The 14,034-nt window shown below is 27.5% G+C and overlaps 1 protein-coding gene across 1 annotated transcript; it reads left to right on the forward strand.

Moving 5' to 3' along the window:
• The first annotated feature begins 8,688 nt into the window (after nucleotides 1–8,688).
• Nucleotides 8,689–11,988, forward strand: LOC124910614 (two-component response regulator ARR12-like). Its single transcript, XM_047451287.1, has 7 exons — nucleotides 8,689–8,801; nucleotides 9,237–9,340; nucleotides 9,511–9,654; nucleotides 10,834–10,986; nucleotides 11,067–11,408; nucleotides 11,506–11,576; nucleotides 11,689–11,988. Exons 2-7 carry the CDS (start codon nucleotides 9,292–9,294, stop codon nucleotides 11,719–11,721), a joined length of 792 nt encoding a protein of 263 aa, XP_047307243.1. The 5' UTR covers nucleotides 8,689–8,801; nucleotides 9,237–9,291; the 3' UTR covers nucleotides 11,722–11,988.
• Nucleotides 11,989–14,034: the final 2,046 nt, after the last annotated feature.

Here is a 14,034-nt window from a genome sequence, read left to right on the forward strand (position 1 = left end):
AAAATAAAATATGGAAATAGCATCCTAGACATTCAACATCATACCATCTTCATCTTGGTGTCATTAGAAAACCACAAACATTTTAGTAAGATATAGTTTTGAAAGATGCGTTAACCTTAAAATGTTTATTGTCGATAATTTATCGATAAATCATTCATGAAACTTGAATATTTTCTTAGAGATCTTCAAAATGAATCTTTTGAATTATCACCGATTCAATTAGAAACCTTAGTAAACTTGACTGTCAAATGTCTCATAATTTGTGACAATTTTAAACTGAAAATATGTCAATTTCAAATGCAATTTTATCAACAATTCAACCTTCTCATTTCTCTAATATTCAAAACTTATTTTGGTACTCTTCAACACAAATATTTTGAACCCTCCTCATTGATCTTGGCATATAAACATGTTTCGCCAAAATATGTCAGTACTCTCATTAAGATTAACTTTCAATTTAGTTCCATTGAAGTTTAATTATGGGCAATCATCTCTATAATATAAGGTGTTAGGTCATGCCTTTTGTTTATTTCTATTAATTTATAGTGTTTTAATGAGAATCATTCCATAGTGGGCATTCTCTTTCCTTAATCTATCTGAATTCTGAATAATATTATTAGTGGAGAATAGAGGGTGTGAAAATATTTGGTGGAAAAATCCATATTCTTATATTACATGTTAGATTTCAAGGAAAACCTCATCAATTTATTTGTAATGCTACTCTATATTAACATGGCGGAGTCATCATTACTTTGAACATACGAACCGAATTTGAATTCAAATAATAAAGCGAATACAATACTTTTTTCTTTTCTATGTCAAAAAGTGAAAAGAGAATGTTGGGGATTGTAAGATCATTTTCAATGTATATTTGAGAGCCCAAAGAAATCAAGTTGGAATAATCTCACCCATAAAAATACCCACTCCCCAAAAGCTAAGGAGATCAATAAAATGAATTTTAAGAAGCAATTGAGGCATAGAGTTGTATACACCACATACCAAATAAGCTAGCTAGGTCCCATTAATGGACTTTTAGAAAGAAGTGCATGTTGGTGGGCAAATAGAAGAAGAAAACAAAGGGTGACAGTTGTATTTGAGAATATATATTTATTTATTTATGGATTGGATTGGATTGGATTGGATATCACTAACATTTGGAAAATTCATCATTTTTGTTGATTTCTCAGTCATAGTTTGATAACCTTTGTAGCTGTCATATGTGCTTTATTTCCAATTTTCCAATCATTTGGTGGAGAGGAGATGAGTAGTGGAGACTCTGCCTGCCAGCTTATTTACCTAAATTATTCTCATCAATATATTAAATTAATTCATTATTATAAACTACTTTCATCTTAAAAAAAAATATCATACTAATTAATCCATTTTTTAAATACTATTCTCCGGTAAATATTGGCCTGAGATGCTTGTTTTGTGTGTCATCCTTAGTTAGTCTCCTTGATTAGGTCAAATTGCATTAGTCTTGGTTGTAGTATTTGGGTATTTTTTCAAACTTGTTGAGATTTCATTTTTTATTAATTAGACAATTGCAAAAAAACAAAAGAAGATTGGAGATAACCTCGGTACAAGAACACGTGTGAATAATAAATTCAGCCGTAGAACAAACTAAGCCTCAAATTACGACAAAAAAAAAAGACATGAGAAAATAAAGTATTAGAATCTGTCAAGAGACCGAATGTATTAAGATGCTCAATCATACGTCAACTCCATAGTTACTTTTGTCCCGTAAAATAAGTTCATCATGTCTTCCTCAAATCATGGCCAAAGTAAACATTTGTTCATTGTTGTTATGTTTTCTTTAAAATACTTTTAAATACTATTTTCCTGTAAATATTGGCCTGAGATGTTTTTGTGTGTGTGTCATCCTTAGTCTCCTTTATTAGGTCAAATTGCATTAGTCTTGGTTGTAGTATTAGGTAATATTTTCAAGCTTTTGTTGAAATTTCATTTTTTTTTATTAAAACCATTTTATTAATTAGACAATTGAAGAAAAACAAAAGAAGATTGGAGGTAACTTCAGTACAAGAAAACAAGTGAACAATAAATTTAGCCGGAGAACAAACTAAGCCTCAAATTACAACAAAAAAAGACATGAAAAAATAAAGTATTAGAATATGTCAAGAGACCGAATGTATTAAGATGCTCAGTCAACGCCACAATTACTTTTGTCACGTAAAATAAGTTCATCGTATCTTCCTCAAATCATGGTCAAAGTAAATATTTGTTCGTTGTTGTTATGTTTTCTTTAATATAATTTTGTCGTTAATTGTTGTTATGTTTTCTTTAATATAATTTTGTCGTTCATTGTTGGTATGTTTTCTTTAATATAATTTTGTTGTTATTTGTTGCTATGTTTTCTTTAATATAATTTTGTCGTTCATTGTTGGTATGTTTTCTTTAATATAATTTTGTCGTTATTTGTTGTTATGTTTTCTTTAATATAATTTTGTCTTTCATTGTTATTATGTTTTCTTTAATATAATTTTGTCGTTATAATAATAATAATAATAATAATAATAATAATAATAATAATAATAATAATAATAATAATAATAATAATGAAAACTTAAAGAAGTGGATAATCATAAATGAGGGTTATTGTTTTATTAGGATAATGGGCTCAATAACCATGTCAAAGTCAAGTTTATTTATCTTTTTTTTTACATTCCATAGAAATCATAATATAACAAGCACAAATTGCCCTAAGAATATATATTAGATATATTCGAATTTCAATAAATAGTTAGTGGATGAAAATAGGTTAAAGAAGTTATATATATTTCAACAAAATGGGATCTAATAGACAGCTTTTTTGAGATTAGATTTAATTTGACATAAAGATTAATACATTTATTTGTTTGTTTATAGCCAAATAGTATATTTTGTGTTATTATATGATGTGGACTATATTTATTTATTTGTTTAATTTTACATTAATTGTCCAACCAATATCTAATTATCATGATCCAACTCATACATGGTAACATGACCCACAAGACTAAGTTGGGACACACATACCTTAGTCATTAATTATTTTTAACAATTTGGGAAAAGAAATAAATAAATACAGGACCTCCCTCCTCTTCCTAACAGCATAGTTGACAATTGGTTTGTTATTATTAAATATATGTTTTTCTTTATTATTTATTTGAGATTAATTATATATATAACCAGCTTGATGAAATATAATTGTTTTTTTATATACATCCTTCAATTTATTCTTTTTTCCTTTGAAATGCCCCAAAGTTGGTGAATCATTTATCCAAGTTAAATATACAACATAATTGAGGTGTTGGTGTTGCTAGTACAACATGAGACATCCCCCAATGTATCCCATTGTCAATTTCTTCATTGATTGGGTCACACTTCCAAAAATTCATCGACAAAATCGGGTATAATTTAACGTCGAACTTCATAATATATTTCAAATGCTAGATAAGCAAAAGATGAGAGGTGAACTTCATGTAACTTGTTAATAATGTTCTTTTGAAATCTTAATTATATACTTGTGTCTTAAGTAGAGATCAATTTTATAAAACATAAAAAGGAAAATCAAATCACCAACAAAAATAACATGACAAGACTAACAACAACAACAAGGTCTAACAATTAATACCCCAACAAAATCTTAATTTAAGAAGAAAAAATAAAATAAAATAAAATTTATAAATGAAATAAGTAGTTTCACAATAAAATTGTCTTAAGCAACATTTCTACCATGGAACTAATCCTCTATAATTAAAGTAGCAATCAAAAATAAGTTCAAATTGGATCTTTTTTTTGTGAAGGATGATAGTAACTATTTTTTTTCTTGTCATACTATAATGCTTGTATTACTGATGATATGGATAAAAGAATCATATTATGATAAGTCGGTGTTGTATGTATCACGAAGATATTGAATTGATAATTAATTTATTTTTATATTTTCGAGGAGGGACTAATATTTGTAATCTTTTATAAAGTATTACTGAGAATCATTAAGTGACGCCCGAGTCTTTGAGTAGTTGCTGAGAAATTTGAATTAATGCGGCTGATATGATAGACCTACATATTTGAATTATCATCCCAATTATTTTTTGGTGAACTATCTGGTTTGAGAGAAATCGTCGAACATTCAATGATCTTATTCGTCCGATACATATCATTCATAATGTTATAATTATGACACTTTCTGAGATTTGTTTCGAAAAGTCGATAAAATCGGTCGGGGAGTTAATTGTACTTCTCGAGGACCTACGAGCTCGATAACCTTTTGTATAATGTGTTTATATTCTCTATTTTTTTCTCGTATAATATTTTTTTGTTATGCTTACACGATTTTTATCATTTTTAATATACATGAAAAATAATTTTATCAAAGTATTGTAATAATATAGGTTATATTTGCACTTAGTGTACTTAACCATAGGGTAATAAAGTGGTAAATTGCTTCATTTTATCATTGTAGAAATTTTATATTCGAATCTCATTTAAAATTATCTATGTTTGGAAATGCCTAATCCGGATCTTGAGCCAAGTTTGACGAAAAAATCTAGGCAAATTTTTCCAGAAACTTTTTTTTATGTATCTTATATGAATATTAATTTAGATCATGATATAATACTGTGTAACATAACTTAACTGTATATATATTCATAAATTTAAAAATATTTATTTTTCAAATTTAACTTCATAGTTATTTGTAAACTTGTAAGATGGTTTAATTGGTGTGTGAAATAAAATAATTTTACGGAGGAGCTTTGCAAACACTATCATTCTTGAAGAATGTTGTGACGTGTTAAGAGATGGCGCCTAACATCTTTTTAATATACAAATCATAATATTTAACTATTTGTGATTTTCTTCAAGCTTTATTTGTTTAAAATATTTATGATAAATCATATTGTATTAAAACAAAATTATTAATTTTAATTTCTTAGAATAGTTTAGCTATTGAATGGTTTCTCAATTTAAAAAATATGATAGTATGTAGTTGGAAGTCAAACAAATGAAAGAATTGTTGGGAATTTTGAAACGAATATTACTTTTATACTGTAATCTAGCAATGTGAGATGGGTAAATGCACAGATTATCCAAGTTTAAAACAGAAGATCAAACACAAAACAAAACAACATTAGATTTACGTGGAAAACGCTCTCAACCTGAAGGGTAAAATACCACAGGGTCAACCAGCAAATTTCACTATAAACAAGAAAACGGATACAAATGTTCTTCTCAACTTTAAACCCAAAGTTGAGGTATACAAACAGAGAAAAACCAATTTCATTCAGACTCAAGCTAATCTAGATATAAGACAACAAGAAATTGAAACCTGAAAGTGAAAATGTAAGAGATCTATTTCTCTTTCTCTTCTTTTTTCTATGTTTCTTCTTTTCTTTGTAGAATGTCTTCTCTTTCTAAAAGTAATAGAATAAGAAGCATTCTTAGGTTTTGCTCATTTAATTAACTGTCTAGTTGGGTTGAACCCAAAAGGCCCAACAAGAACCTTGGACAATTACTTTCTAATCGTCCAAGTCTAGGTTTAACAATTAATAGTATTGATTTTTTGTTTAACAATTATATATCACTTCAATCTCTTTATAATATTTTTTTTTTTTGTTTGATAACATGATATAATTTTAATTTAAAATGTTTTAATTTAGAATCAAACTCGTGAAGAAATCACTTTTCTCTTTTTTTGGTTAAAACTTCCTTGTGAAGTTCGTATTTGTTCTCTTGTGGTAGGCATACCTATTTAATTATGCACTATGAATTAATGAAGTGAAGGAAACACTGGGTCATAGATGATGAATTTGTTCCCACACTTGATGGTGGGTGACAATAATAAGCATTCTTAAAGCCGGCAACATGATGGAATCGAGTATTGGCCGTGCAAAAGACTAAGAGGTGTGGACTATATTTATCCAAATTTAAATTATGATTTTTAAAAAAAAAAAATATAATAATTAAATGGATTACCTGATTTATCTTAGTTTTGGTTTTAAATTTTCTTAAATAGATTTTGAGAACAATAAATATGAGAAGTAGTGTAAAAACTAATAAGTATAATATAATCCCGATTATTAGTAGCATTTCATTACTGTCCAATCTTGTAATTTCTTATTTTAATTGTTATTTTTATTAACATATTTATAATAAACAACTTTTAATTCAATATCATTAAACTCACATATATATATATTATATATATATATATAATTTTTAAACATAAAATTGAAACTCTCTACTAAATCTTTTTCTTAATTAATATTTTTTCCATTTTTTCTATCATCATATATAATTTGTTTTTCTTAATTAATTTTTTATTTTATTTCTTATTTTATATATATATATATATATATATATATATATATATATATAATTTATATAAATATTTTTTTTATAATAACATTAAAAACATAAAATTGAGATTTAATACAAGCTCCTCACACTATTCTCTCTCTTAAATCTTTTACTTAATTTTCTTTTTCATTTTCTTTCTCATCATATATAAAAAAAAATATTAATTAATTAATTTTTTATTTTAACTCTTATCACATATATATATATATATATATATTACTTAATATAATTTTGTTTATCTCTTTTAATTAATTAATTTTTTTACTTTATCTCTCATCACATATATTTTTTTTACTTTTATATATCTCTCTCACATAAATATATATATATAATTTTAAATTAAAATTAATAATTATAAGTGATATATCGATTAAAATGTTCATATGAAGGTTCGAAACCTACCTAATGTGACTTAAGAGAAAATATGATGGTATATGTGGGCGGATTGTACGATGAGGAATGAAAAACCTAAGTCTAAACTCTAGGTTGATTGGGATTGATAATTGATTTACCGATGAATAAGAGGTCGGTAACATTAAAATTGAAGGTAAAGAGGTTAATGATATGATGAGATTCTCAGTTTGTCAAAAATAATGGTAAAAAATGTTTGTATTATTGAGATAGTTGAGTTCAAAAGTGAGGTCACGAGATTAGTAATATGAGAGGTTTATTAGGTAAGAAAAGATATTGTTGATTAACCGAGAAATTAGAGTAAAAAATCGAAGAGAAAAAGGTCGGTGCTGATGAGAAAAACGATGACATTGGAATTGAGGGTAAAAAGTTATTGATATGATGAGATTGTCGGTTTGCCAAAAATGATGGTAAAAGATGTTTGTACAGTTGAGATGGTTGAGTTCAAAAGTGAGGTCACGAGATTAGTAATATGAGAGGTTTATTAGGTAAGAAAATATATTGTTAGTTAACCGATAATGAGTAAAAAGTCGAAGAGGAAAAGGTCGACAATCTCATAATATAATGAGGAATGAAAAACCTAAGTCTAAACTCTAGGTCGATTGGGATTGGTAATTGGTTTACCGATGAATAAGAGGACGGTAACATTGGGATTGAGGGTAAATAGGTTAGTGATATGATGATATTGCCGGTTTGCCAAAAATGATGGTAAAATATGTTGTATTGTTGAGATGGTTGAGTTCAAAAGTGAGATCATGAGATTAGTAATATGAGAAGTTTATCAGGTATAAATAGATATTGTTGGTTAATCGAGAAATGAAAATAAAAAGTTGAAGAGAAAAAGGTCGGTACTGATGAGAAAAATGATGACATTGGAATTGAGGATAAAGAGGTTAGTGATATGATGAGATTGTCGGTTTGCCAAAAATGATGGTAAAAGATGTCTGTATTGTTGAGATGTTTGAGTTCAAAAGTGAGGTCATGATATTAGTAATATGAGAGATTTATTAAGTAAGAAAAGATATTGTTGGTTAACCGATAAATGAGAGTAAAAAGTCGAAGAGAAAAAGGTCGACAATCTCATAATATGATGAGGAATGAAAAACCTAAGTCTAAACTCTAGGTCGATTGAGATTGGTAATTAGTTTACCGATGAATAAGAGGTTAGTGATATGATGAGATTGTCGGTTTGCCAAAAATGATTGTAAAATATGTTCTTATTGTTGAGATGGTTTCTTTCAAAAGTGAGGTCACGAGATTATTAATATGAGAGATTTATTAGGTAAGAAAATATATTGTTGGTTAACCAAGAAATGAGAGTAAAAAGACGAAGAGGAAAATGGCGGTGCTATGAGAAAAATGATGACATTGTAATTGAAGGTAAAAAGATTAGTGATATAATGAGATTGTCGGTTTCCAAAAAATGATGGTAAAAGATGTTTGTACTATTGAGATGGTTGAGTTCAAAAGTGAGATTACAAAATTAGTAATATGAGAGGTTTATTACGTAAAAAATGATATTGTTGGTTAACCGAGAAATGAGAGTAAAAGGTTGAAGAGAAAAATGTTTGTGCTAATGAGAAAAACGATAACTGTTGACGACCACAGAAAGTTAAGTATTTTTTATTTCAACTTTACAAACGTGTTTTTTATTTATAGTTGTAATGCAAGGGAATTGTTCTATATTAATTTTCATTAACATTTTTTAAACATATTTTCTATAAAAAGTTGCAATTTTATTATTTTAATGAAAAAAATTTAAATTATATATAATTTTTAAATTAAACATAATTAATTTGTAAAGATATATTAGAATTGAACTATACAGTGTGAATGCAAATGGAGATTATAGATTTTGTTAATCTTATTTTAGATAGTAGATAATAATAATTTTTCCATTTCCAAGATAAATTTAAATTATATATAATTTTCTAGGGCAAAGCCGCCGTCGCCGTCGCTATCGCCGTCGATCATTGTTCAGTTCGAGACGACGACGCTGACACAAACAAACGCAAACCTGAAGCAATGTAAGAACACAGTATCTAACAATTTCATAGTCGTCTGCTAGGATTTCAATACATGTTCATTACTTTATTTAGGGTTTCTTATATAGAAATGAACTGATGAATTCGAACACAAGTATTTGCTTTGGTAGTGGTTGAAACAAGTAGGAAAATGATGTTCTTAGGTGTTAGATCCTCATCTGTTGGGATCCTTTTTCTATAAGATTAGATTAGGAAGAAGATTGCACAAAATGTAGTTATATGCTTCTGATTGCTTTTCTAATTCAACTTGGGCATCTACAGGACCATCTTGAATGTTCAATGTTGTTTCTCATAGTCTAATTTGGTTCATTCTGATTATTTGCCTCTGTAATCTGTTATACAATTTATGAATTCAGAATATTTCGTGCCTAAGTCAATGATAACAATAGTGAAAGACTGAAGTTTATCTGATTTCAGTTCCCGCATCCTCAATTGTGGTATTAGCATCTCTTTACAAGTCTGGTCAAGGATCATGAGGAAGAAGAAAAAGAAGGCTTCATGGGGATTGATAAATTTGGAAGGTAAAATCGAAAAGAAAAATACTTGAATCCTAGATTGTAGTATGTATGTATGGTTGTGTGTGTGTTTCTTTGACATGCTTTTGTATATAAAGAAAGAAATCAACAAAACCAGATAATTACAATTGTGTTAGGTTTTATTACTAATATTTTCTCTTTTTCGTGATTCCCAGGGTGTCCAGACCGACTTGGACATGCTCATGAAGAAGCTAACACAACAACTCACCGCAATGAAACCCCCAAAAGGAAAATTAATAAAAACAAATACACACACATTGGGGGCTTTGAACGAGAATCAAATATGATACTTCTTTATGGTAAGTCCCTTAGTCCAATCCTCTTGTCATCTAAGTTATTCGTGATTGGTATGTTACATTATTTTCATCTAGCAAGAAGAAGAATGGAATGGATAGGTAGAACAACTAATGGTATTACAATAGTAATACTGCAAGGCTTCCTTAACTAGTAACATGAACTAGGGTTCAAGATGACCCACTCCTCTTCTTGGTGTAAATCATTAAACACCAACTTTTCAACTGATTTAGTAAAATCAGTTATTGCCATCAAATAATCATTTGAATTGTATATCCCTTAGTAGGAAGGTAATCTTCATATGTATTATACTGATTTTGAATCAAATCTTTCTTACATTTTTTCATGATCTTTCTTCCACAAAGATCACAAAAATGAAGTAGGTCTAATGTATTGTGGTACAAGAATACATAGCCATATTTACATAAGTGCAACAAAAGTAGTTCGTCAGTTAAATCATGTGTATTATACTGATTTTGAATCAAATCTTTCTTACATTTTTTCATGATCTTTCTTCCACAGAGATCACAAAAATGAAGTAGGTCTAATGTATTGTGGTACAAGAATACATAGCCATATTTACATAAGTGCAACAAAAGTAGTTCGTCAGTTAAATCATGTGCAATTAATTTGAAAAACAATGCTAAAAAAGCTGACGTAGGAAGGTGACAAATTGACAATTGTTTTTTTTAAGGCTAAAGATATATAGTAGTTCTTATTTATTCTAGATTTTGAGTATAAGATTGAGATAAGTAGCAGTCTATTATTAATTAATGTTAGGATAAGAATCTTCAAATTTGAAATGCTTGGAGATTACAAACATCCGTAATTCATATTGCTTATAAATACGTCATATGACATTTTCTGTTACACAAGCCAACGATTCTCGTCCTCTATTTTCTTTCTACTTCCCATTTGTCTCAAACATGAATAGCGAAAACTCTTCCATCACCACACCCTTTTGATATCTCCAGACAATACATTTCCCTGCTAGGGTTTGCATATTGCTTTTGGATTCTGATCGCTCCTCAGTTGAAAGGACTGAAGCACTTCTTGCATCCTGCCAATACAAAGGTTTTGTATTTTTGGGGGGCGTCAGATGTGCAAAAATGTTGCTTGTGTAAGCTATTCATTTTTTTTCTTTTTTGGTCTGAAATTTAAAAAACCTTGCTTGATCGATGTAGTTATCGTTGCTGAACGAGCTACGGAAGCTTTGTCGATGGTAGGTGAAAGCAGGCGCGAGATTGATATCGTCGTGACTGAATTTGACCTCCCCGACATGGATGGACTCATGTTTATTGAGAAAGTTCTTGAAATAAAGAAGCTACCAGTTTTCGGTGAGCATCGCCATTAATTGTTCTTCTTCTCCTTCTGGAATATAACTTTTAATGATTATCTTTTGTCTGAATGATTTCAGTTTTATCAGCATTTGAAAACTTTGAGGTGAAAATGTATTGCCTGTTAAATGGTGCTGAATTCTGTTATGACAAACCCCTGGATAAAGACACTGCACAGGGTCTTTGTGAATTCATTGTACCTAGAAGTGGTTCATCTGCCACTTCTGAAATTTCCTATAATATTTTGGACTCGCCTGTGTCTATACATGCTGATATGCATATAGTAGACGATTTGATTCTGGAGAATCGTGAAGAAGTCGTCGCAGATAACTTCGGTATGATCTCTAAGAAGAGGAAAATCAGTTGGACTCCCAAGCTTCATAAAAAATTTGTTGGAGCAGTTCTCGCCGCAGGCTTCTTTGGTATATATATATATATATATATAACTTTCATTATTATTGATTTGCTTGGGGTTTGATTTAATTATGTGTTTGTGACAATTTTCATTTTCAAATATAGTTGTTCAGCCGAAGAGCATACTTATGAACACCCCGGAGCTAACTACTGCCCAAGTTGCTAGCCATTTGCAGGTTAGATCCAAGGACTTTTTCATTTCTTTGAACATTTGTATAAATGAAGCTCGACTATTTGGAATTGAAACTAATATTATTTTTCATTTCTTTGAACGTTTTACTTCAATAGAAGGATCAATCGCCAAAAGGCCTTGCCCGATGAGTCTGGGTCTTTACAAGGGCGTTGGTTGTGGCATCTACAACCAGTTGTCTTGGCGGTTCAAAGTGCTGGAGCTACAGCAGATCAATCATCAAAACGTTTAGGGACGAAAATGTAAACAAAAACCATACTTAGAATAAAGAATAGGTTTGTGGTTGGGTTGGGAGGGCCTGTTTGTGTCTGTGTCGTTATAAATTACAAATCTGTTTTTTTTTTCTTGTGATTCAATTACATTTGAAATAAAATAGTAGTTACATCAATTCATACTTATGTTTGACTGATAAAAAAAACAAATGTAATGTGTTTTTACATATACAAAGAAAGAGTTTTATTCATCAAAATTCCTTTAGATAGTGTATAAAATTTGGTTCAAGAATAATAGGTTTAAAATAGTATAAGTTATATATACATAGGTTTGATTAAAAATATAAAATATATATAAATTTATCATTTTTGGTTTGGTGGATAGTATAATATTTCAGTATAAGAATAAAATTATATTTTGATTCTTTTAATTTATTTTTATCTTTCTTAATTGTATCAATATTATTTTTAATTAACTTTATTGATATTTTAAAATATAAAGTTTATTTTAATTAGTTTAAATATTATTAATATTGTATCAAATAAATAAATAATAATATAATTACTTTATTATTTTAAATTAATAATTATATATATAAATATATAATTAGAATTATTTCATAATTTAATTTGAAATATAAATGATAATATATATTTTTTTAAATTATTGAAATAAGTATCTAATGGGAGAGAAATTAATTATAATTATTAATAATAATATAATTATTTTTATACTACTAATTATAAATAAACATTAACTTTTTCAATTATTTTAAATTTCAAATAATAAAATTTATAAAATAAGTTTATTTTTTTAAAATTAGTAAATAATATATACTGAAATTACAAAATAATTAAAGTTAATGAAATATTAAATAAACAAATAAATGTTAAAATTTTAAAAATTGGATAAAAGAAATAAAAAAAATAAATAAAAGTTTAATACTTTCTTGTAACTTTTGTATAAATATATATATATATATATATATATATATATATATATATATAAATATATATATATATATCATTATTAATTATATATATATATATATATTATATTGTCTCATAAATATAATATATATATATATATTATTTTAATTAAGACTTGTTGTATTATTATTTTAGTTATATTTTGTTATTAAATAATTTAATTAATTCTTGAAAGAAATGAACTTTTTTTATATTAATTGTTTTTTATTTTAATAATAAAAATAAATAAATTAAATTATTTAAAACTAAATTATTAAAAGATAAGCATTAATAGTACAATAATAATTCATATATATATATATAAATATATATATATATAATATTATATAATCACCTTAATAATACAATAATTAATAATGATTAAAAATAATAATTTAATTTAAATATATTAAAATAATAATTTTTTATTAAATGTTTTAAAAATATTAATACAAATATAATATATATATATATATATATTTGAATATTTAATAATATATAAAAAAAAGTTAAATATCTATATAAATATTTGTAAAAATGCTCGTGAGATGGGAATTGTTTGATTGAAATAAAAGTAAGGTCAAGAAGTGATAGATCAATTGAGAATGGGCTAAAGTGAAAATAGAAGAGATTGGTAATGTTAGAGGTCGTTGATTTTTGACCAAAGTGAAAGTGTAAGGTCTTAACCGGATGAGATTAAAAAAGTGGGGATTATTCGTGTCAACGTAAGGGTATTGTTGATTTTTTTTGGGAAAAACGACTTATCGTCATTTTATTAAAAATTCCCAAAAATAAGAAGAAAAAAAAAACACGAGTTTAAGATATCATTCTAGGTAGGCCTAAAATAATTTTGAAGTCGTAACATTCTGAATAAAAGCTAAAAGGCTAAAAACGTAAATGAATTATCTGATTACAATGTTTTCAATTCTAGTGAGTTTAAAAAACGGTAAATTCCAATTCCTACAAATATTCCAGTTCTGCTCCGTGCTTGGAATTATTTTTCACGTTCTGCGAGTGAGCTACAATCCGATACAATATCTTTCCATAACTCTTCAACGCTCATTCGGGTTCTGCCATATACCCTTGCATTCCGTTCTTGCCAAATGTTATACACCACTACTATAAAGCCGCACTTGAACACGCTTGTTGCAAATCTATTTCCCTTGGTTTTGAGTAGTGTTGCATCTTTGATTTCATTACATTCGCTCAAGAAACTGATCAGCTCTAGACTTTTATAGAATCTGTCTCAAAGCTCCGAAGCAA

This window comes from Impatiens glandulifera, chromosome 7 (assembly GCF_907164915.1).
Source record: "Impatiens glandulifera chromosome 7, dImpGla2.1, whole genome shotgun sequence".
NCBI classification, from domain to species: Eukaryota; Viridiplantae; Streptophyta; class Magnoliopsida; order Ericales; family Balsaminaceae; genus Impatiens; species Impatiens glandulifera.

Coding starts and splice junctions, on each gene's coding strand:
- LOC124910614 (XM_047451287.1), top strand. CDS start 9,292: ATGAGGAAGAAGAAAAAGAAGGCTTCATGGGGATTGATAAATTTGGAA. Junction 9,341..9,510: donor GGGATTGATAAATTTGGAAG/GTAAAATCGAAA, acceptor CGTGATTCCCAG/GGTGTCCAGACCGACTTGGA. Junction 10,987..11,066: donor AAAGAAGCTACCAGTTTTCG/GTGAGCATCGCC, acceptor GAATGATTTCAG/TTTTATCAGCATTTGAAAAC.